Source organism: Salvelinus sp. IW2-2015, linkage group LG1 (assembly GCF_002910315.2).
Source record: "Salvelinus sp. IW2-2015 linkage group LG1, ASM291031v2, whole genome shotgun sequence".
In the NCBI taxonomy this organism is placed as follows: domain Eukaryota; kingdom Metazoa; phylum Chordata; class Actinopteri; order Salmoniformes; family Salmonidae; genus Salvelinus; species Salvelinus sp. IW2-2015.
In genome coordinates, this window is record NC_036838.1 from 41,923,561 (window position 1) to 41,949,127 (window position 25,567).

General features: G+C 43.9%; 1 protein-coding gene across 4 annotated transcripts in view; it reads right to left on the minus strand.

The window, feature by feature from the left end:
• Nucleotides 1-25,567, minus strand: part of LOC111967748 (ephrin type-B receptor 2) — a 154,471-nt gene that overhangs the window by 83,057 nt on the left and 45,847 nt on the right. For all 4 annotated transcript variants that reach the window (XM_070444950.1, XM_023993086.2, XM_023993095.2 and 1 more), the window contains exons 2-3: nt 18,050-18,129; nt 5,601-6,285 (exon numbers count right to left, since the gene is read on the minus strand). In XM_070444950.1, coding sequence (XP_070301051.1) covers nt 5,601-6,285; nt 18,050-18,129 — 765 coding nt within the window. The remainder of the gene's footprint in view (nt 1-5,600; nt 6,286-18,049; nt 18,130-25,567) is intronic.

The window sequence follows — 25,567 nt, forward strand, 5'->3', positions numbered from 1 at the left end:
TTTTTAGAACAGACCAACTGTATACAAATTATTCTGCATGAGTTACTGTATGTCTACAGTATAGTCTGTTAAAATGTTGACTCGTGTACTTATACCTCACTGACAAACAAGGTCGCTTCAACTGTAGCTCTTATTTTGAGGTTTTGTCAGTCAGACACACAATCCATCCCACTTCCTAGTTGTTTGCTGATGGAATTCAGTGAAGTCTCTAACAGGACATGAATGAAGACATCTGCAGGAGAACATGGGGGCTGTATGGAGAAGCCGCCGTCCTGTCTCAGTAGCAAAATGGCTTGTCCAGTAGGAAGGCTGTCTGAATCAGGGGTTGTAGGGGTCATTCCCCTATACCTCTCTCACACCAGACCATCAGACCACTGTCTGAAGCATGGGGGACCCAGGGCCAGGAGGGGCCACAGTGTCGAGGTGTTCAGAAGCAGAGCCAGGCACTGGGTAACCCTACTGCAGGGTTAAGATAAAAGGAGCGCTGTGCAGAAAATGGTCTGGACACATTGCATTCCACAGATGGTGTGGGATAACAAGGACAGACGAGGGATTGGAACCACCGCATGAGGAGCCATATCGGGTAGGACACAACACATGCACGGCCATATGGAAAAGGTTTACATGGCGAATAGGCCGTGATCTCTGAGCTGGAGGCGATTCGCAGACATCTCACCTGGAGTTATCACATTCCTATGTGATGGATGTGTTTGGAGAAAAGGGGTGATACCCTCTGTGTTTGTGTGGGCGTGTGTGTGTGTGGGGGGGGGGGGGGGGAGTAAATGGTTACTGCTCTGTGTAGTCTGCTGTTTAGATGTGCGCAGCGCTCAGAGACAAAGACAAAGACAGAGAAAACACCTGGTCAGGCTGAAATCCCATCACAGTTGAGAACAAGGAATAAAGGAGTGTGACTGCTCCACAGAGTCTCTGTAGTTGGCTAAGAATGTCCCACAGCTCCAATGTTCCCATTCTTCTGCTACACTATCTACCTCATGTTCACAGACCACACCATCAACCTACAGTATAACAGCCCCTCAAATTATGAGACAGACCTTCAATTGAAGCATCCATTTGAAAAAATCAACTAGTATTTTGTATGTTATTTGTCAGTCAAATACTGTGATGAATTACAGTACATACTGAGTGGATGTAAATGGGTATTCCTTACCTACATACTAAAATGATTTAATCTGCGRCAGTATAATCACTTTATATGTAAAGGAAACGATTTTAAAGATTTTCYCGTCTCTCAGAATCCTGTGGCTTTGTTTGCACACAGTGCAGTAAAAGCCTTGAGGGGGTGTGTTTGTTTTGCGTTTGCCTGGATCTAGAGCGCAGGGGAGAGGTGTCTACGCGTACACATGGCTGTGTATTCCCCACATGTGCTGTTAGTCAATTAGAGCTATTATTAAAGGCAAGGGCACCCTGGGAAATAAAAGCAGGCGCAGCAGAGGTGTGTCTGTGCTGTGCTGATTTCCACCATTAAACCCTCTCTGGATGCAGAGCCGGGAATTCTGTCAGTGGGTTAGGGAGTCATTTCCTGGCTTGAAGCTTCCCCCCTCCTCTCCTTTTCTTTTTCCATGCAATCATGCTATGCCATCCCAGGGCCCACCTTCCCACTCAATCCCCTCTAACTCCCTTTATCTACCATTACATTTGACTGAAGGATTACTAAAGCTCTCCTCGTTAATCTTCTTGCCTTGGATGTGGAACAGCAGAGCTAGCATCAGGCAGCTCAGCCCACACTACTGACAGTACAGAGACCTCACCAMATCCAAGAGGAGAAAAACACCTTCCTGTTCCTCCACAATCAGCAACCAAGCTCACCATTACTATGAGGAGAAATGGTACATTTTAAAACTAATTCTTGATACTGACTCTTTCTGATGGTGCATTATTGAATGTTTTGAATCTGTGAGCTGTGCTGAACGTAGCATGTCCATCCCGTTTCGTCATGGCCTCAGTCTGTGACAGTCTGTGAGCTGACATGCTGTTTTATGTTTCACACTGGGCTTTTCTCTGCATGTCATTGGGAGAGAGACTATGTAGTCTCCTGTTCCTCACATTCTACACTCTCAACTGTCATAGAAGTCAAGCAGAACTATTTGTTGTGGTGTGGAGAATGCTTCCTTTTATATCTGTGCAGCGGGACATGCCTGTGTACACTACGCTGGTGATTTTACAGCATTCCCCTTCCTCAAACGGAACTAGTTAAATAAATACTGGGTTATTTAGTGCTGTTAGAAACAATGTTAYTGTAAATGTGACTTTTGCGTCTCTAACTGAACCTGCATTACTCAATAATATGAGACACACTCCCACAGTCAAGACCATTAAAGCCACAATGGCATGGGTTAGATGATCAGATTACAATAAAAAACACACATGGGCATTGTTAGGAAGTTGTCCACCCTTGAACATGGCTCTCATTGTATCCTTCTAGAGAGAGAAAGAGTATTTCAACTGAAAGGCAAGGACGAACAGAACCCCATGTGTGTCTCTGTGGTGCACCATCTCCTGGAGCTCTGAGGGACATCAGATCTCTTTCAGGGCCCATTCTGTTCAAAGACCCTGGTGCGGTTCAGGTTCATTTACTCCCGGCACTTCTATGAGAAGTAACTTAATCTGGTTAGTAAGACGATCACGGAAAAATGCCCTGCAATTTAAGCAATAGCGCTGTCTATTGTCAATATTTTGACCGATTTCATGTCAAAGTGTGATTATTTGTGGAGGGCCCTGCCAAGGATTTAATTGATACATGTGTAATTCTAGGTTTTGTTGCTGAGGTATTGGAACAAAGTGTCACATTATTAATAAATKAGCAGGACAGCTCTTTCATCTCGGCTGTTATATTATTTTCTGTCTGCGGTTTCATAATCCTCTCTGAAAGAGGATAGTGAAGACTCCCTGAGAGGCATCTTTCACAAATCAACTCATTATCTAAACATGAGCAGGCAAAAGAGCATCTTTCATAAATGAAGTCATCACTGGCCACAGTCTCACATTGCAATATCAACTTTCAATGTGGAGAAAGATTACACACCTCGATTAATTGCAGGGCTTGATCAAAAATCTAAAAGGATTACGATACAATGGGCAAGTAATAATTTCATCTTTAATGATTTGATTTTCTTCTTTTGCAGCACATACATTCTCCTTGTATGCACTGAGTCTCATGACTATTGTATAGGCTCTGCCAACGTTTTGCTGCCTGCCACAGCTCCTGCTCATAAAGCTTTAATAGTCCGCTGAGTGTGGCTATGTGATCAGTGAAGACCTAGCGACACAGAGAAAGACTGAAAAATATCTGCTTGTGAACATTGGGAAGTGATGTGTTTGTGTGAGCTTTGACCTCATACACACTCTCTCAGTACAGCAAAGGGGATGATGAAGATGAAAGACTGCAATGAATTAAGCTTTTCTTCAGAGCAAAGCACCTTGGATGGCTAGCCTCTGATTAACTCTGATTCTTCCCCTGTTGGAGAAATAGGAGAATGATAAGGAACTGGAAGGTGAAACACTTCCACCGCCCAGCATTCTAGCACTGAGTGATTGAAAAATGTGCATTTCCATTGAATGGCCATCAATTTAATTGTATAATCCAGTTTCACACAAAAGCACAGTGATTGAGAATGCCCCAGAGACATTCCAATCCGCCAACGCAGTGACTTACATGTAGGTCAAAAAACAACCAGATTCGTGTAATTATGCAGGGGTTTCAAATTAGAGCAGCTATCCTCCGTGTGCCTTTTATTGGTGCGTATTCCTTAAGGAGGGCCTGTGCATGTCCTCATTAGCCATCATTGATCAGAGGTACTGTTTGTGAGGAAGATGGGCTATCGCCCATCGCCTTCCCTCCTCTCTACAGAGCCAGAGCTGCTGGGGGCTGTGGGCTAATTACAGAGGCAGCAGTACACAGGCGGCTGGAACACAGGTGGGTGTTTTATTGTGCCTGCCGGCTGGCTGCATTGCTGTGTCAGCGTGGGCCCTGTCTGCAGGCTGCAGGCTGATACTTCCCCGTTCTGCTGTTAGCCATCAGGCTCTCTGAGCACGTCCAGCCAATACCATCTGCCGCGGAGCGGACGGGCGTAGCAGCACAGGTGAGGTTGAGCACAGTGATGTTGTGAAATGGTAAATCGATCTGGACCTCGAGTGATTCCAGTCGAAGAGAAGAAAGGTAGGAGGTAGGCGTTTGGAACAAATCCTCTCTTGTCCTTGTATATGAAAGACATACATGTTTGTGGTACCCAGTGGGTGTGTGTGTGGTAGCTTACTGACTCAACCACTGCATTGCACCTAAAGCGAGAGTTTCAACTATTCAGCTTTGATCTTATTTTGGCTGTTTGTGTTTTCTTTAGAAACAGTATCAATACGCTTATAAACTCAAATCAACTTCAGCCTCCACTGTGAGAAACTGAAATATGAACCTCTTTACAGCCTTTTCCATCAGAGCTGGAATATGGAATGACAAGACCTGTGACACAAAGATTCAATGTAATATATTCACACATCCTACACGCATTAGCATTACAGCTTCCCATGAGGTAAAGTCATGCATTTAATAGAATTCTCACAGTCAGGGAAATGGTTTCTATTCTGTGTAGATTTGAATGGACATGTAAAATGACATCTACTACACTGTGTAGAGCAGGGTTCCCCAACTGGAGGATTTCATTAGGCACCCCAAGTTTTCTGAGGCAAAAAAGAATATGATTTTTAAAATGTTTTAATTGTTTTATTGTTGGACATAAAAGACTGTAAAAACACCAGCAAATCAGCTCCAAATTATTAAATCCCATAAATCCCATTATTAAATCCCATGGATAATAGAGAGATATGCAGTATGTGATTGTGTAAGCATGGTTTGAAATGTTTATGTTTTAGTAAAGTATTATATATGTTTGGGATTCTTGCGGTCAATTTGCAGTCTATAAATGATTTGTAATCATGTTCCGGCCCCCTGACATCCGCTCAAGAAAAAATGTGCCCGGGGTTGAAGCTAGATGATGATCCCTGGTGTAGTGTTGAAAGTAATAAATATTCTRAAGGAAAAGTCTCTCCCAGCTATGACAGACCTATGTGATTGGAGTCCAAACACCTGTGACCTGACAGTCCTCTCCTTTAGAGTGCTTTAGAAATKAACTAGACATGTTCTATATCTGACCACTTCAAAAGAAAAGCCATATTCCGTCATACAGTATATAAGCCATAACCTGAAGCACATCTGTTACATATGTGAAGTAATATTCACCCGTTTGTWATTGGAAAAACTGTGGAGTGATCATTCATATGAAAATGGGACCGTAGAGCCAACATGTACTATCCACTGTGATGTGTGATCATCCCATCCTCCTGTTTACTTATTCAATATACATGGCCATATTTTAAAAGCTTAGACTTTCTGTTCATAGGGAATAACCTGATCCCTAGAGCAGCATGAAGTGCAGTATGCAGACAGGTACGGTATTAAGTACCGTATGTATTCTCTGCTGTTTGGATTACTCTGTTATGAATCTACAGCTGACTAGGTTTGTAAGGTTAGCGTTTCCATCTAGTCTGGCTAACAGTGTTAAAGAGAGAGGGATGAGGGTGGCCCTTACCTCTACACACAGTCCCGTTCTCCACAGCCTCGTGGCCAGCCTTGCACATGCAACGCCCGATAGGGACCATCCACTCGCCATCCCCGTTGCAGTAGAGCTTGATGGGYACGTCCACCTCCTCCCCGTTGGGGATACACACGCCACGCGATGCCACTAGAGATGTGCTCTCCGCCCCCGACAAGGTTTCCTGGAACACGGCCCCGTTCTGGATGACGCGGGCACACTTCCGGTAGAAGACTCGCACGGCGATGAGTGACATGCAGCCGCCGTAGTCCTGGAAGGCCAGATAAAAGCCGTGTTTGGACACGGGGCCAAAGCTCCGCACCTCTGTGTTGATCTTCATCACCCGGCCACCCAGGTCCACCTGGGAGAAGCTCTCGTCGGCTGCGATGGTATCCACCTTGATCCAGGGGTTCTCCATCCAGGCCGGGGACACCTTGTTGGCCGTGTCCGAGTCTGACTCATAGTAGTACAGGTTAAAAGTCTCTTTACAGGAGCCGGGCACGTTGGGGATGGAGCTGCAGTCTCGCACGGAGAACTTCATCTCCACGTGGATGCGCTGTGCACCCCGGCGCCGGATGTACTTGGTGCGGACCCAGTTGTTCTGGTTGTTGTCGAACACGTTACACACCTGGTAGGTGCGAATGGTGTTCATGTTCTCGTCGTATCCACTCACCTCCTCCCACTGTGGAAGAAGGACACAGAGGTAAAGGGTTACTCAAATGTAGACACAACATACACTTTGATAATATATCCCTGTGTTGACCACATGCTGACYGTATATTTTGAATGGTAGGTTTAGTAACACATCAATACCTCCAATTCTTTACCTCTACCTCACACACATAACCCAATGGCAGGTGTACCCAGCATCATGGCTACACTACAACCTAACCATAGATAAAGACAGCGCCATCCTGAGCAGCAGCGGTCCCAGTCAGGGCTGAGATTACAGTRCAGGAGTGTACATTATGTGCAGGGTGTAATCTGCTCCCTAACATTGTTTTGTTGGCACAGAGGTAGGCCTGCAGTGAGGGGTTGTCATCCGTCAGTGCCCGCTGGAGATCCCACTTGGCTCCCTGCATGAACCTGGCCTGTTTGTTTCTCTCTACTCTACTCTAGGACAGGACTATGCATTATTTAGCCAGTAGAGAGCAGGTGTTAAACTCTGCTCATTACACAGCCAGCAAGGCATTATAGTGCCGCCTCCTCTCTGGCTCCTCTATGTCCTCTGGCCAAATACAAAAAAGGAAACTATTTGCATAAAGTCACTGTCGGAAGAAGCTCTTCAAGGGTAACAAATACAGGAAAAACAATCCCCCGGTCTAAATACTGAGAAAAAAATCCTTCTCTCCAAGGCATGGGTGATGCACCCAATTTTCCTGTTTTTGAATTACAATGTGTTATTGAATACTACAATAAGCAAATCTCCAAATTAGTCCACCACCAACACATCAGTTATTGTAAATGAAACAGATCAGTCATTGTACCGAAACACATGCATGACATGAATTTAACCCTAATCTGAGTCACACTCCAATAAAACATAGAACTGGTAATAAAACATTACACAGGTAATTATCTGCAAACAGAGAGCAGATTTCACTGTGTGCTAGGGATACTTTTCATTTCAACACACACACACACACACACACACACAGATATAGTAAAGCGTTCATATGCAACCTCTGCTGTTACTCCAAAGGACTCCAACCACTGTGACCTTGACCTGACAAGTTCATCTGAAGAGAAAGCTTTTCTTAACACCAAAGCCTCTTCACACTAGTCAGCTGCACCCCGTGCTGCCTTTACTCCATACCCCTCTTATCCCTCTTCACTCTTCACTTCACAGCTGACATCATTTCCTAAATTAGTACCCACTTAACAAGAATTCTGACAGAGTATTGACGGGTAAGGAGGAGCGAGTCAGCCCTCATGTTTAAGACCCACGTTCTATCAAACACTCACAGACTAATTAGAGCTTTTCTTCTTTATTCCCATTTCCATATTATTCTCTCCAGACAGACAGACATCATACCAAATATGTACAGTTTATTAATAACAGTTGATAGATGTAAAACCTTTAGTAACTGGAGGGATTTGAAGGAAAAATGTATGACGAAAATGTATTATTGTAATACTGGCACTAACTCAAAACTATTAAGATTGTGTTTGTAGATAATGATTAAAGAGACCTTGGATGGGATTCAACCAGATGGTARCTATATGTCTTCATTTTGATGACACGCATCTACAAATCTTTTAAAATTACGAGAATGTATCAGATATGGTCCATTAATATRCAATAAAAGCTACTCATTAATACTGTAAGTGTATGAATGTTAATGTTGACCAAAATGGGGGGCCTTGATTTACAGTTAAGAGACATTCTGGGAGGGGGAATGTGTTGGTCGTCCCATCTATTCCCCATCCAAATGGACACAGCCATCCAGGGTCATGGGCAGCCATTGACCTTTCCACCTCCATTCACAGAGTGACACTCTTTTCAGACAGAGGTCGTGGACCGATTAAACAGGAAAGGACAGAGTGTGACGTTCTCTTGTTCTGAGCCCCAAGCATCGCTCCATCAAACTTAAACAATGTGAACTGGGGTTGGGGGTGGGGCGGTAGCCACTAATGAGAGATAGTGACTACGGGAAGGGGGAATAGGGCCAGGCTAAAAAGACCCCAAACAAATGTGTTTTGATGGAGGGCCCCTTTTAGTCCTGTCACGGCTTTGCTGCCCTGCTTTCATCAGAGCCAGTGGAGGGAAGCAAATGGGACATAATAAGAGGCCAGCGATCAAGCGCCGAGTGTGAAATAAGAAGAAACGTCTTCATTTTCACAGCTTCTCCTCCCGGTACTATAGTGGGAGTGAGGCTGCAGGGCGGTCATGTGTTAGGTAAGGTGGTGGAGTTGATTGTGGTGGGGGGGTGGAGGAGTTCATGGTGGGGTTGGTTAAGAAGGATGAAGGGCTCTTTGAGGAGGCTGGGAATTGTAACACTAACTCTCTCTCCTTTGAGATTGTTTTTTACCACACACAGACTTGTTTATCTGAGTCCAGATCTATTGAGAGGGGGACCATCACGRCCACCATGTAGAGTATCTTGACTGGATGTACTGTTGGCTACGTAGCTGGATGTATGCTATAAAGCAGGAGATACTGTACAATGTATTTAAAAATCAAATACATTATTACTTTTTCCTGTTTGCTTGATAACAGTCAAAGGCATCATTCAAATAATAATTGAATTCACAGTTACAACATCTGTCCTAGGTGAACAAACCTACAGGTAACTGCCAAAATAAAGGAAACACCAACAAAAAGTGTCTTAACGCCACGAGCAGCCAGAACAGATTCAATGTGCCTTGGCATATATTTTACAAGTGTCTGGAATTCTATTGKAGGGATGCGACACCATTCTTCCACAAGAAATTCCATAATTTGGTGTTTTGTTGATGGTGGTGGAAAACGCTGTCTCAGGCGCCACTTCAGAATCTCCCATAAGTGTTCAATTAGGTTGAGATCTGGTGACTGAGACATGCACACACAAACACATTAAACCCACTATGCTCCTTTGAGACCCCTCTTTTAACGTCACTGATATCTCTTCAGTAGCCAAAATAATGGAAAACTGGTCAGTTTTATTAAGCATGACCCTWAACATGATGGGATGTTCATTGCTTAATTAACTCAGGAACCACACCTATGTGGACGCACTTGCTTTCAATATACTTTGTATGCCTCATTTACTCAAGTGTTTCCATTCTTTTGGCAGTTACCTGTATATGTCAAGGTGAAACACACAGAATCAAGGTATTCTTTCATAACACTGCAAGAGCTTCCATCTGCTGAAACACAACATTAATTTATGGACATAAAGAGCTCACAGACTGAACAAGTGAGAAMTTGCAATCAACAACACGCCAGAGGAGCTGCTCTCTTCAAGGTCCTGTGTTCTGTGGTCACACACTCACATAAAGGAGCTCCTTCTAATGGGGTGTCATCGGCCCTTAGAGCTCAGAKGTTGGCACCCAAACATAAAKAGGACCATCATAAGTGGGGCGCCAAAGTGTCCGGGGTCGCATCTATGGTCTTGAGGGTCGTACCCAAATATAAAGACAGCCATTACAGCGCTAGCGGTGCAGAGCACTGTGCATTCTGCTGCACTGCTCTACTGAGTGTGAACGGGATGTACAATGGGTTAGGCAATTGTTGGCCATCTTTTAATTTCAGCTAAATAATGAGTTTAAATGCCACTTATCCTCTTGACTCACATTAATGATAAATTACCTTAGAATGAAATCTGATGAATGTGCTCTGTATAGCTATGAAGTTCTCCTTAGTATGCAGTTTGGAAAAGTACACAATGTGTGAACTGCCAGYCGCTTACTGTAGCTGTATGAAATKATAGAGCATGCTGGACTCAGAGAATGAGGTTCTGGATTGATAACTCCCAGGGCTGCCAGCCACTCCAGGATGGGGTTAAAGTTCAGCTGACCTTCAGTCTCCCTGACAATGTGTCTCTGCTGTAAAGCCAAGCAGAACACACTGTCAGGGATGAGTTATAGAGTAGACTACCTCCAAAGCACAAACTATTCCCAAAAGGAAGCTTTTTGCTACATTAAATGATCCAAAATAAAGTCTTTATGGTCTCTAGGATGGACTTTTGTGTCTAACTGAACCCCCTTCCTGGGGTGGAGTGGGCTGGCAGGGTGAGTGGTCTCCTGAGCCATTTACATCATTCAAAGGCCACAGTGGCATGCATGACACAACATGAAATGTGAACTTCAGTTCTCACGTCTTGTCATTACAGTATGAGGATCGACCCAGAATGGCTGAAGCATCAGAGAACAGCTACACACATACAAAACATTCCAGCGCTCTGTCACTGACAACAAGTAAATAAATAATTCACATGAAGGAGAAAGAATCCAATGGAAATCTCCTGGGGCCAAGTTGTCCAATTTGCAGTTGTGGGAAATCTGTTAGAGTAAGAGTGCTGTGCCCTAAGGGGACAGGGCAGGACAAATGACACCCAGTCTCTGCATTGAGTTACAAAGAGGGGAACAAAACGAGCCAAGTACTGCAGGAGTCCCAGCCACATGGAGGGCACAGAGAGAGACACACAGAGAGAGACACACAGGGAGACATGAATAGAACGGTCTGGTGCAGTCAACTTCAATTACCATTGTCCACTTGTTATGTACAACATGTAAAGTTAGACAAACAAGCTTCTTATTGCCGCTTTAATCCCCTCCACCAATCTACATAAGGATCATATTTACATTTTTACTTTGGAGTAAATTAAAGACATGACAATATAATGCATGCCAAGTTGCCAACCAGGGATTGACATTTCAGTGCTCATATAAAATCATAACCACACAAATATGTTTTCCCCCACGATGAAGAGGTCTTAAAAAGGCAGGATATAGTTTTACAGACCAACTTTAATCGACAATCATACTAAATTAGGGGATACTCTATTCTAATGAGTTCCATATACTTAAATATGCTTTAACATTACAATTTAGGTAAGGAAATGGCTATATGCAAAGTCATAACCAGGATCTGTCATAACCAGGCTTTTTTTATACTGAATTATCTCTTTAAATGACAAAACCTGCCACAAAACCTGCCACAAAACCTGCCATGAAATGCCATCTTAATGAAACTTGTTGTGAATTGACATGCATGGAATATAGGATCTTATATAAGACTTCCATATTTCATATTCCAGTCACTGAGTTCATTATAGCCCGACTATAGAGAATGTACAGATCTATAGATCCCTCAAATGTCTCTAAGTAGAAGATTTTAACTAGTCTAGTGCCAAATCCACCATACATACAGTGCATTTGGAAAGTATTCAGACCCATTGACTTTTTCCAGATTTTGTTACATTGCAGCCTTATTCTAAAATGGATTAAATAGATTTTTTTTCATCATCAATCTACACACAATATCCCATAATGACAAAGAAAAAACGGAAATATCACGTCTACATAAGTATTCAGACCCTTTACTCAGTACTTTTGCTGAAGCACCTTCGGCAGCAATTACAGCCTCGAGTCTTCTTGGGTATGACGCTACAAGCTTAGCACACCTGTATTTGGGGAATTTCTCCCATTCTTCTCTGTAGAACCTCTCAAGCTCTGTCAGGTTGGATGGGGAGCGTCGCTACACAGCTATTTTCAGGTCTCTCCAGAGATGTTCGATTGGGTTCAAATCCGGGCTTTGGCTGGGCCACAAGCACATTCAGAGACATGTTCCGAAACCACTTCTGCATTGTTTTGGCTGTGTGCTTAGGGTCGTTGTCCTGTTGGAAAATGAACCTTCACCCTAGTCTGAGGTCCTGAGTGCTATGGAGCAGGTTTTCATCAATGATCTCTCTGTACTTTGCTCCGTTCATCTTTCCCTCGATCCTGACTAGTCTCCTAGTCCCTGCCACTGAAAAACATCCCCACAGAATGATGCTGCCACCATCATGCTTCACCGTAGGGATGGTGCCAGGTTTTCTCCAGACGTGACACYTGGCCAAAGAGTTCAATCTTGGTTTCATCAGACCAGAGAATCCTGTTTCTCATGGTCTGAGAGTCCTTTACGAGCCTTTTGACAAACTGTCATGTGCCTTTTACTGAGGAGTGGCTTCCATCTGGCCACTCTACCATAWAGGCCTGATTGGTGGAGTGCTACAGAGATGTTTATCTTTCTGTAAGGTTCTCCCATCTCCACAGAGGAACTCTGGAGCTCTGTCAGAATGACCATTTGGGTTCTTGGTCACCTCCCTGAATAAGGCCCTTCTCCCCTGATTGCTCAGTTTGCCCGGGTGGACAGCTCTAGAGTATTGGTGGTTCCAAACTTCTTCCATATAAGGATGATGGAGGCCACTGTGTTCTTGAGGACCTTCAATGCTGCAGAAATGTTTTGGTACCCTTCCCCAGATCTGTGCCTCGACACARATCTGTGTCTCGGAGCTCTACGGACAATTCCTTTCAACCTCATGACTTGGTTTTCGCTCTGACGAGTGTGGGACMTTATATAGACAGGTGTGTGCCTTCCCAAATCATGCCCAATCAATTGAATTCACCGCAGGTGGAGTCTAATAAAGTTGTAGAAACATCTCAAGGATGATTAATCGAAACACGATGCACCTGAGCTCAATTTCAAGTCTCATATCATAGCTGTTTTTATTTGTAATACATTTGCAAAAAAATGATAATGAAAAAACACTTTGTCATTATGGTGTATTGTGTGTAGATTGATGAGGGAAAACATTTATTTAACTTTTTAGGGATAGGGGGCAGCATTTTCACTTTGGATGAATAGCGTGCCCAGAGTGAACTGCCTCCTACTCTGTCCMAGAWGCTAATATATGCATATTATTATTATTGGATATAAAACACTCTGAAGTTTCTAAAACTGTTTGAATGATGTCTGTGAGTAAAACAGAACTCATATGGCAGGCAAAAACCTGAGAAAAAATCCAAAAAGCAAGTGAGAATTCTGAGGCTGGTCGATTTTCAACTCATCGCCTATTGAAATCCCAGTGGGATATGGATCTGTTTGCACTTCCTACGCCTTCCACTAGATGTCAACAGTCTGTAGAACGTTGAATGAAGCTTCTACTGTGATGTGGGGCCGGATGGGAGCTGTTTGAGTCAGTGGTCTGGCAGAGTGCCAGGTCCTGGTCACGCGCATTCCACATGATATCGACTTGCGTTCCATTACTTCTATAGACACAAAGGAATTCTCCGGTTGGAACGTTATTGAATATTTATGATAACAACATCCTAAAGATTGATTCTCTACTTAGTTTGACAAGTTTATTCGACCTGTAATAACTTTTTGAAGTTTTCGTCCGACGTTCGCCTGGATCTGCGCGAGCGTTTGGATATGTGTACTAAACGTGCCAACAAAAGTAGCTAATTGGACATAAATAATGGATATTATCGAACAAAACAACAATTTATTGTGGAACTWGGATTCCTGGGAGTGCATTCTGATGAAGATCATCAAAGGTAAGGGAATATTTATCATGTAATTTCGTATTTCTGTTGACTCCAACATGGCGGAGAAATGTTGTTTATATCTGAGCGCCATCTCAGATTATTGCATGGTGTGCTTTTTCCGTAAAGTTTTTTTGAAATCTGACACAGCGGTTGCATTCAGAACAAGTGTATCTTTAATTCTATGTAAAACATGTATCTTTCATCAAAGTTTATGATGAGTATTTCTGTTATTTGATGTGGCTCTCTGCAATTTCTCCGGATATTTTGGAGGCATTTCTGAACATGGCGCCAATGTAAACTGAGATTTYTTTATATAAATATGCACATTATCGAACAAAACATACATGCATTGTGTAACATGATGTCCTATGAGTGTCATCTGATGAAGATCATCAAAGGTTAGTGATTCATTTTATCTCTATTTCTGCTTTTTGTGACTCCTATCTTTGGCTGGGAAAATGGCTGTGTGTTTTTTGGACTTGGCGGTGATATAACATAATCATTATGTTGTGTTTTCACTGTAAAACATTTTTTAAATCGGACACGATGGGTAGATTAACAAGATGTTTATCTTTCATTTGCTGTATTGGACTTGTTAATGTGTGAAAGTTACATATTTCTAAAAAATATTTTTGAATTTCCCGCGCTGCCTTTTCAGCGGAATGTTGTCAGGGGTTCCGCTAGCGGAACGTGTGTCATAGAAAGGTTAATCGATTTTAGAATATGACTGTCACGTAACAAAATGTGTAAAAAGTGAAGGGGTCTGAATACTTTCAGAAGGCACTGTATTAATGACTTATTAATCTGATTCTGAATCCACTCACAAGTTGACATAAAATAAATGTTTATCATTGCTAAAGCAGAATATTAAATCAAAGTATTACACCTAGGGATAGAATGTGCTGTGGCCAACACAATCCAGTTCTGTGTTATGGAGTCAGACAGAACATTTCTTTACTGGTGCTGAGCCCACAGGCCACATCATTAGGCCTTAATATATGAAGACCTCAACATCCTCTCCACATAATGGGTGTTTTTAGTGAAATGTCTACATTAATTTGTAACTGCCTGCAAAGTCCGGAGGGCCGCACTGAAAAAGTTATATTTCTTTGCCGTCAAATTTTTTTATCGTTTTTTGAATTTTTGATGCTCCCTGACTGTCTAGTGATCATTAGCGAGCTGGACAGTCACGAAACTGTATGAATATAGGTCCATTATAATTTCTACACAGTATCAATTTGGTTTTAGTCATTTTAAAGTTTACTTTTTTTATCTACTCAAACCGCCAGCGGGCCATATTGGACCCCCYCGCGGGCCGGTGCCGTATGTTTGACACCCCTGGGCTAGAGGCTAGAGGTGATATTCCACAGCAGCTCTGTGAAGGTCAGAAGGCCTGGTGTTCACAGTTCTCTCAACTCCCACTTAGGGGAAACACTGACCACTTAACCTCTCTGATGCTCTGCTTTGTATCAAACAGCCTCTCCTCCCACTGCCCTGCCCTGTGCACAACAGACCTTCCCTATTCTGCCTGAGGCAAGTAATGTGTTATAGTTGACTAAATATTACATGGAATCTTAATCATAACATATTTCAGGTCTTGGAGCCTGACTGGAGGCAGTTTCAGCTGCTGCTTTAGTTGAACTGTTATTCTAGGTAATACAGGGCTGCAGTCACCACTATAATAAGGGGTAAACTGACTGTGCAACAGATGGGAACACACCTGGAGAGCACTCATAAAAGTTGGTTTGTTCATGTTTCACTGGAATGTTAGGTTACGTAATGCTACCAACACCTGGAAAGTGAAGAACTATGTATTTGAAAACATTTGAATACATTTATTTAATTCAATGTCCGTTAATTCAATCTTGGGAGAAAAATTTAAACAATCCAAGTGAAATGGTACCAGCGATTTTGTATCCCTATTGTACAGTTGACTATGTAACACAATATGATATATTTCATGAAGCTCTACAGAGTAGTGAAAAGCCAAGTGCTGGTGTGGTGCAGTGCGGAATGTTACTGATCCGTCAGTTAAGCCCGTAAAGCCATGCATGTGTAAGACAATAGCTACTGTAAAGCATCTATTACTGGTATATTGAGCAAGTCCAGTAATCACACCTGTTCCTTTTGTGCTGGTCCACTTGGGAAAGCGATGGCCACATGAGACTTCACAATGGATTGTGTCCTCATCCAGTTCCATAATTTCCCCATAAAACCCAAACGTCTGAATCTGAAAGGTCTTGTACCTGACCAATCAGGGCCTGAGAGCTACTTTGGCTCTCCAATCACAGTGAAATAAATAAGAGAATYTTCAACATGGACATCGCATAATGTTTCATCTGAGGTAAAAAGCTTTTCATAATCTACCTGTAGAAGCGTGCCCCTTATAAACTCGTCTGAAGCTGCAAGAGTAGACAATTCTAGACTTTGTGTCTAGCATAAATGAATACAGGACACTAAAAGCTGACTGGGGCTTGTCTTTGATGTGAGAATTGAGACCCTAAAGCGTTGATGCTGATTAATAAATCTAAACAGGGCAGATTTTTAATCACTGGCCTTTTCAAATGTTTGATTTTCAAGTCTGAAGTTCTGACTTATTCATATAGATAATTAAATAGACTTTTCTGATTGTTTTGCTAAACCTTACATTTTGTAAAGATGAAAAGGAGACGTGACGCAAACTACCTGTAAGATTCCCAGCCTCGTTAAGGGGGAAATGGCGGCGCTGGTTCTGTTTARATTGAATCCAGAGCTGGTAGAGGAWTACACCAGTCCTCTTTGTTCTGTCATATTAATTGTAAGAACTAGCAGGGAAGAAACAGCATGCCCTCAGGTTGAGGGAGATGTTGAGCTCAATTATTGCAGAAGATCTTTGAAGTTGCACCAGTTGACTGTTGAAGCCCTTTTTTCTTCTTCCTCCTACTTTTTTCGTGCTTAAAGACACACGGCATGATACAGTATAATTCAAACCAGCCTGGATACCAACCACAGAAGCATAAATAATTGAATAAAATAGGGAGTGGTTTTCTGAAATGCACCAGCAAATAAGTCTACAACATATTTCTCTGTGTTTTGGACCCAGTCTGAGGAGTCTGGATCATGTGGTGAGGGAAGAAGTGTAGGAGGCTGAGGTTCTGGTTTCGGCTGGCCCGGAGAGGGCTAGGCTTGTGTGTGGCTAGATGAAACCAATGCCTTGGCACACCATGTGGAAATAGTGCGCATCAAACGCTGCTAGAGTCCATATAACACATAGCTTCATGCCTTGCATATGAACAGAAGTAATTAGCAATGCATTTATGATTGTACAATATGACATTCATAAGGATAGATTGTGTGGTACAGTGGGGGCAGTTCAGGGCAAAGTGGAGAAAGTGGAGACCATTAACTCAAGGTAAACCTAACCAAGCATGTAGCCAGTTAATATTAAAGACCACCGCAATACTATTGGTCTCAATTGATCCCTACAGAACTTCTTTCTTTTTAAAGCACCAGTAGGCAAAGTTTAACACCAACTCAAAACTTCTGCCCTGCAAAGAGAGAGAGGGAGATCATTTTTCAAAAAGCTTGAAGATGTTCTGAAAGAGCCCAAAAGCCCACTGTTAAATTTGGATTATAGTTTCTCTCATGATTTCTGCACAGCTTTACGATGTGTTCTTTCTTACAAAGACTTGGCTCACTGTGGAGATAGCTTTCTGAGATATTACTGGCCTTTGACCTTGAAGTGAGAAATGAAAACACTACCAGTACCACATCTGTCAAAGYAGTCAGGGCAGATTTACTGATAAACTTGAGTTTGACACCCAACAGTAGGGAGAAATAATCCTTACTTTTGGGTGTTGAAAGTCCAATGCAGCCGTTTTTGTCTTAATATCAAATCTTTCTGAGTAACAATTAAGTAATTTACTATGATTGTTTTCAATTAAAGTGGTCAAAAGGAAACAAAAATAACATCTTAAAAAAGARCAATTTCTCATGCAAGAATTTTGCTAMGATTGTCTAGGAGTGGTCTGAGTGGGGAGGGGAAACCTGAAAACTAGCTGTTATTGGCAGAGGTTTAGAGCTATTTCTTATTGGTCTATTAACTAATTTAACACCTGGTGATGTCACTCCATCCCACCAAAACAGGCGGAAATTTCAGGTGGTGGTTTCAAACAGTTCTTACACTAAAAGGGTATTATCATAATTTTTACAATTTCACAGTATTATTCCAACCTCAGTGTGGAAATATATATAAAACACAAGAAAATCACATTTTTGACTGCAGTGGACCTTTAAAACCAAAGTGTATCTGTAAGGATCTTAAATTAACTGAAAATGTAGTGTACTGTAGTATTGCTGCATCTGCATGCAAATTAATAAATCAGCAATCAAGTTAATTAAGTAACTCAAATGAAAATTCAATGACATCAAGTAGATGATCAGGTAAYACTCACGCTGTTGTCACTGGAACCTGACACGGGATAGACTGTCCAGCCCAGCTCAGCTGTCGCTGTGGTAGAGTCCATTAGTGTTTCTGTGGAGGAGAGAGAGAGGGCGGTCAGACAACTACCTTCAAACAAACAATATACAGTAGCAGCAGTGCACATTTACAGCAGGTGAGCATAGGCGAAGGTGGGAGTCCATTAATGAGTCCATCCATTCAAACCCTGATCAGATATTATTTCAATTCATTGCAATGTAAATATACTTAATATTTCAGTCTCAAAAATACTCCTATTGTAGATAGTATATTTGCAGATATCTCCATTATCCCCTCTGTCAAATATGGCAATGCTTTTGTTTGAGACATGGGCATATTTGGCTACATGCTGTAGTAGTAAACAGAGGGGCATAGTGTGACCATCCACATGGAAAAGAACAGATCACTGGGTTCACTGGAACCTGGTCAACTCTACCACACCCACCAAGCTACTACATGATAGGTCAACTTCCACTCAACAGGCACATGCTTCTTCAGTTCTACCCCCTGGCTTTGAGGGGCAAGCGCACTCTAAACAAGTAGGATTAGCAGGTGGAAAAAAACACCTCTGGTAATTAGGGTGAAAGAGATATGTATCCTGTTTGTCATGAGGTCCTCTGTGGCCAGCCAATGAAATTTCAGAGGCAGGCCAGGCAGGCTGTCCTTCAGAGCCTTCTCTCTGAGGGACACATAGGGGAGAGGGAGAGGGAGGGGGGAAGAAGGACGGTACTGCAGGCCTAATGAATTTCCCCTGCTTATTAGCCCCGCAGCACCAGTGTTGAGCTGGAGCAGATGGAGACAACATTCATCAGGTGTTAGGCATCAGCTGCCACTCCAAAAGGGCAAAGAAAGATGTATGTAACTCCTCTCGACAAGCTAGCTACAAACCATAAGTTACTGTTGGTGATTGGTAGTCTAAAGCTATTTTTCAAAGATGTRTTTGATATTCAGTAAAAACTAGAAGTATTTTAAAAATGCATTCTGTATGATGTCAGAGTTCCCTTTCGGGAAATTGGATAAAAGGACTATCGGGCTAATGATCCGGGTGGTCTGATTCCACAGTGCAGTATGGCTAAACTCACACAAGAGAGAAAAGCACCCAATATCATTTAGAATGTTCCCGCATTTCATAACACGTGGATTTCCTCTTTATATTCCAGAGGAAACCAAAGCTTTTAATTAACAGGCTCCACATGCCGCAAATGTATTTTTAGGAACTTGCCGAATCTCAGAGCCTCACCAATATACACAAAGCATAATAGCACATTTCACATCCAATTCAGTTATCACAAAACCCAAATCTTATAATTAGGCAGAGGAGGCTGCGTTTGTGCTGCATTGATAACCTTGCGCGACTCCGCAGTCTACATGGGTACTAGGCAGTGAAATGGTAATTATCCCCTGTAATGATAATGATAATTAGCTGGGGAGTAAAGTGAGAATGATGAACCCCTTGGTGGTGGTTTAGGGAGTGTGGTGGTTTAGAGAACAGGGAGGGAAGGAGTGAATTCCCCTGATATGTGAACACAGAAGGCCCACTTCTCTTCCCTCCAGTCCCTCAGTCAGGCTCACACACACCTGCTTCCTTCCATCAGACACCCACACGCTGGACAAGTAGGACCTTACCCAGAAAGACTGATCACCTTTCTCCCTCCTGCTGACTAGACTTCATAGCAGGCAGCCACACCAATTCATTACCTACTGCAGTACCGAGCGTACCTCACTGAATCACCACCAGCACTGTTCAACCCCGTCATCAGTCCTCAGGCTCCCAGCAGGCAGCACAGTGGAAGGGCATGGCAACTCAGTCAGACACACTGTCCATTAATCAGGGAGATGAGGTGAGAGTGGCCAGTCAGAGTGGAGAAGCCAGCAATAGAGCCTGGAGAAGCCAGCAGACCAGGACTGACTGTTTACACTGAGGTCTGGAGGTGACTACACATTCCAGCCTGGGCCTCTGGCTCAGCTGGGGGGGTCAAAGGTTACCAGCTATATTTCAGAGTTATATGAGCACATGGAGGATGTGAGACCTTCAACTTTTCAATATGGCTGTCTTTTTTTTACTACTAGACAGACTGAGCCTCAACACTGAAGGTGCATGAATATGCAATGAGACCTGGGAGTTTTAGAAATGCTTACAGGCCTAAGAGCGCTTCCTAGAACACTTCCTGAGAGTAAGCAAGGAGGGTTTTGTGCTGATCTGAAACCTCCCTGAGAGGGCTGTTTGAAGTTACAGATGGGCCAAACGGGAGGGGCCAGCGGTGCTTCAACAACACTCAGTTTTCTCAGAGCTAGGAGTCGATGCAGCCGCAGCCTCTCAGCTTTCCACAGAATGCCATCACATTTTACATTAGGATTAAAAAGAGCAGCTGTTCACAAGCCCATAAACAAAATGAGCCCCAGAACACATACCCACATTAATTGACATGGATCAAGACGCTTTTAGGCCTGGGATTATTGCAGTGGTAATTGGTTGGTCGGCAGCCACATTCTAATTACAAAAAAAGGAGGAGTACCTGGTATAACTTCTATTTCTAAGAAGTGTAGGAGAAAGTTGTTTGCAGAGCAGTGTGTTCCAAATGTATTACACGCCTCGTTAGCAGATGGGCAATACACAATGGTGGTGGACGAGCCAAGCTTCCTGCACACACAGTAAAGTGCTTTGAGACCAAGTGAAAATACAATTAATTCTCATTCATAGAGTATGTTTTCAAGGTATGTGAATTGGGTACATTGCCAGCCCTTTTAATTCAGGCACAGTGATTCCCCTCCAGGTCTACAGAACAGGGGATGCAACAGAGGACAGGAAAGAACARGACAGGACAGGTGACCCGCCATAGAGCTCTGTGTGTGTTTGACCACACATGTGCTTGATTTAGGTGGGTACAGTGTGAGTATGCTTTGGCTTGAGGCGAGGAGGTCAGGCTTTGAGAGATGGATGGCCAATTAGTGTGTAGGGTTGAGCATGGCAGTCTGACTGATGGATGCCAGGGAGGGAGCTCTCCTTATCAGCTCCAGGGTGTACCATCTCATCTCCCAGCTCCCACTGCCCTCCTCTAGGGTGGACCATCTCATCTCCCAGCTCCCACTGCCCTCCTCTAGGTGGACCATCTCATCTCTCCAGCTCCCACTGCCCTCCTCCAGGGTGGACCATCTCATCTCCCAGTTCCACTGCCTCCACTAGGGTGGACCATCTCATCTCCCAGTTCCCACTGCCCTCCTCCAGGTGGACCATCTCATCTCCCAGCTCCCACTGCCCTCCTCTAGGGTGGACCATCTCATCTCCCAGCTCCCACTGCCCTCCTCTAGGGTGGACCATCTCATCTCCCAGTTCCCACTGCCCTCCTCCAGGGTGGACCATCTCATCTTCCAGCTCCCACTGCCTCCTCCAGGGTGGACCATCTCATCTCCAGTTCCCACTGCCCTCCACCAGGGTGGACCATCTCATCTCCAGTTCCACTGCCCTCCTCCAGGGTGGACCATCTCATCTCCCAGCTCTCCATCTGCCTCTCCCAGGGTGGACCATCTCATCTCCAGCTCCCACTGCCTCCCAGGGTGGACCATCTATCTCCAGCTCCACTGCCTCCTCACAAGGGTGGACCATCTCATCTCCCAGCTCCCACTGCCCTCTCCAGGGTGGACTCATCTCATCTCCCAGTTCCCACTGCCCTCCTCCAGGGTGGATCATCTCATCTCCCAGTCCCACTGCCCTCCTCCAGGGTGGACCATCTCATCTCCCAGTTCCCACTGCCTCCTCCAGGGTGGAACTATCTCATCTCCCAGCTCCCACTGCCCTCCTCCAGGGTGGACATCTCATCTCCCAGCTCCCACTGCACTCCTCCAGTTGTGACCATCTCATCTCCCAGCTCCCACTGCCTCCACCAGGCAGGAAACAGGCAACAAGTGCAGACTTCCAAACAGATGCAGATCCCTGTCTCTACAACACTTATACACAAACACACAGGGGTACACACACACACACACACACTACGCACTGTCACAAATTCACTGACTATACTGTAAAAAAAATAATATATATATATAAAAATGATATTCCTGTACTTTCATGTCATAAAGCATGAATATTCAGCAAGTGTTCTGTCAAAATAGTGCAGAACAACAGCGCGGAACAGCCATGTAGAATACTGTTATAGTTCTAGCCAGCTTCAATATGGGCAAAACCAGCTTGTATCAAATTATGTCTATAGTTTACTGAGGGTATTTCTGAAGAAGCGGATTGACCTCCAAACACAGCATGTAGCGGCTTGCAGGGGCGATGTTCTTTTATCCTCCTCACCAGGAGAACTGTACTATAGCCTAGCCTCTATGGAGCAAATCATTCAACATTGACTTCTACATCAAAGCCGCCACTTTACTTTCTTTCCCACCACGGTAGAAATAGCAGTTACAGCACCACAGTGTTTTTCTCACCAAATCTGTGGTGTGTAAAACTCAATGAACTTCCATGTCATTAAACACCTGGAATCATAGGCTATATTTAATGGTAAATGTGGATAATAGATGGCGGTACAGCTATATTTTAACATGAACAATATGTCTATAAGCTAATACCATACACCACAGAGGGCAGTCTTCTTGTGGACAGAGCTAAGAAATGTGCCTACATTTATGGGCACTGGCATTGGAAAAACTGTCGGTGCCGAGGTAAGACTGATGCCCATAATGATGGATGCAGACTGCTACTGTATGGCATTTTGGACAGAATAACAAGTAGAGTGCTCGGTTTCATTTGAGCCCGAGCCGTCTCAGAAATCTTTCAACACAAGGAGGGTCCATTAGGTGGGGCTCCCACCACCACATTACAAAATGTCCTTGTGCGGTAAATTAATCAGTAATCCTGCATTTACAATGAAACAGGCTTTGTGGACGAGGTGGCATCAGCCCAAACCCCGACTTTTTTCAAAGAGTCAAACTGGGCTTGGCATGCCGCCCTGGGTATCCGGTGCACTTTAACATGTGTCTTTGGAGAGACATCACGCTATCAGGGAGATTTATGGGTAACTGGGGGTTATTGTTGGGTCTTGCAAGGCCCGGTTCTGGGGTTCTGATGATGATGTAGGGGCTCGAGGAGTGATGAGGTGGGACTGAGTGGGACACGGCTGAGGCTGGGGATCTGGGCCTGCTCTGAGGGAGAGAGACGAAGTTGGGCAGTTGATTTTGGCAGCAGACGGTGCCCTGTGAAATATGCTACCACACASAGTACGTGGAGCACTCTGACTGCTGACAGAATGATACAGCATAGCATTCCCCTGGGCTTCAGGCAGGATGTTCTWCAGTAATCCTTACAGAGCTCACTGTGTTATCATTCAATATAATAACCTGTCAGCCTGGAAAAGGAGCAATGACCAAAAACTAAAAAGATAATCAAGCAAAAACTATATTCTAGGTCAAGTCCTCTATGCACTCCTTTGAATCACTCATCCAAATACTCTCCAGTCTTAACCCTTTTCTAAAAAAGCCAATTTAATCACAAGATTATCTAACCAAAATACTTGATTATTTCCGTAAGTAAATGTGTCAAACTACCGGATGACAAAAATAGTAGCTACTCCTGACCCTTTTTCAGTATGTCCATTATACCACATAACTTTAAAGGCCAATCACGGACAAAAATGTGATTWCYTGTGTTTTATATATATTTCCACACTGAGGTTGGAATAATACTGTGAAATTGTGAAAATTATGATAATGATAATGACAACACCAGGCGGTAAATTAGTTGCTAGATCAATGAGAAAGAGAGTTACAAACCTCTCTGCCAATAACAGCTAGTTCAGTTTTCCCCTCCCCACTCCCAGACAGTCCTAGTAATTGCTCTTTGCTAAGAAGCTATTTTTGTTTMTTTTTGACCACTTTAATTGAAAACAGTCACAGAAAGATACTTAATTGTTACCCAGAAATTATTTAATATTGAGATAAAAATAGCTGCAAACTTTGTAAACACACCATCAGTGATATGCTTAGCTCCCATGTTAAAGGATTTTCCCAACTATTCCAAAATAATATACTAAATCATTTTCCAAAACCTGTCTTACATCATCATGGATTACAACACCCCKGTGCGCTAGCTTCCCAATCTTTTCATCATTTAGTATTCTTTCCATGCATCCAGAGCGTGTGCTATTGCTATCAGCAGTAACTGTAGGCACATCATTAGCACACAGTTTCACTGCACAGTACAATGTAGTTAGTTCTGAAAGACACCATATTTCACAACGATTTGAGTGCTCCACTGTGAATTGAGAACCATCAACCTCAACAGTAAATGGGGAGGAAGAATGGTCACCACCTGATCAATCTGTCTCCCCTTCCACTCCAAGTCTGTGCTATGAGATTATGAGCACGCCTCAGAGACTAAGGAAAACCGATCTCTGTTTCAACATTTCAGATCCAAAGCCCTGCCAGAAAGTCAGCTATGTATGTGCAGGCCTGAGATGCATTACATCAGTGAAATGGCTCTGACACTGTCTGTGTAGGTGACAGAGAGATGGGTAAAGTAATCCAGATTGACTCTGGTTGATTCCTGACTCCTCTAAAATGCCTTCACATTAACCAGTCAATGTCACTCCGAGCCATTAGACTGACAAACAATTGAGTTTACTGCCTATTCCACATCCTTTAAGAGCTTTTAAAGTAGTCAAAAATTATCTTTCTGAGCACCAGGTTTACTCCTGATCCTTATCAGTTAAAGAGTGGAGACCTAGTGACCTGGTCCTGTCCTCCATGGCACTGGGCTGGAGCTGGAGCTGGGGATAGGGCTGGGGTTAGGGCTGGAGCTGGGGATAGGGCTGGAGCTGGAGATAGGGCTGGGGATAGGGCTGGGGATAGGGCTGGAGCTGTGGCTGGGGCTAGAGCTGGGGCTAGGGCTGGAGCTGGGGATAGGGCTGGRGATAGGGCTGGAGCTGGGGCTAGGGCTGGAGCTGGGCTGGAGCTGGGGCTAGAGCTGGGGATAGAGCTGGAGCTGGAGCTAGGGCTGGAGCTAGGGCTGGGGATAGGGGTGGAGATAGGGCTGGGGCTAGGGGATAGGGCTGGAGCTGGGGCTAGAGCTGGGGATAGGGCTGGAGCTGAGGATAGGGCTGGAGCTGGAGCTAGGGCTGGAGCTGGAGCTAGGGCTGGAGATAGGGCTGGAGATAGGGCTGGGGTTGGGCTGGAGCTAGGGCTGGGGTTGGGCTGGAGCTGTGGCTGTGATTGGAGCTGGGGGCTGTGGCTTTAAAGCCTGGTGGATAGAGAGAAGGAAGTCCAGATGGACCATTTCTCTGGCTGTCCGAGAGTAACCGCTGTACTACAACACCCTGCCATGTCCCACAGCTCTCTGCCTGACCTGAAATATGCATGAGATGGAAATGTGTGAGACTAAGCTTCTGAGCTTCCACTCTCCTCATATTGAGTTGAATATGTATTTAAATCTGGSCCATGCAGGATGTGAATCACTGTCCTGGACATTAAGGGTTAAATGTGATTAATTTATAAT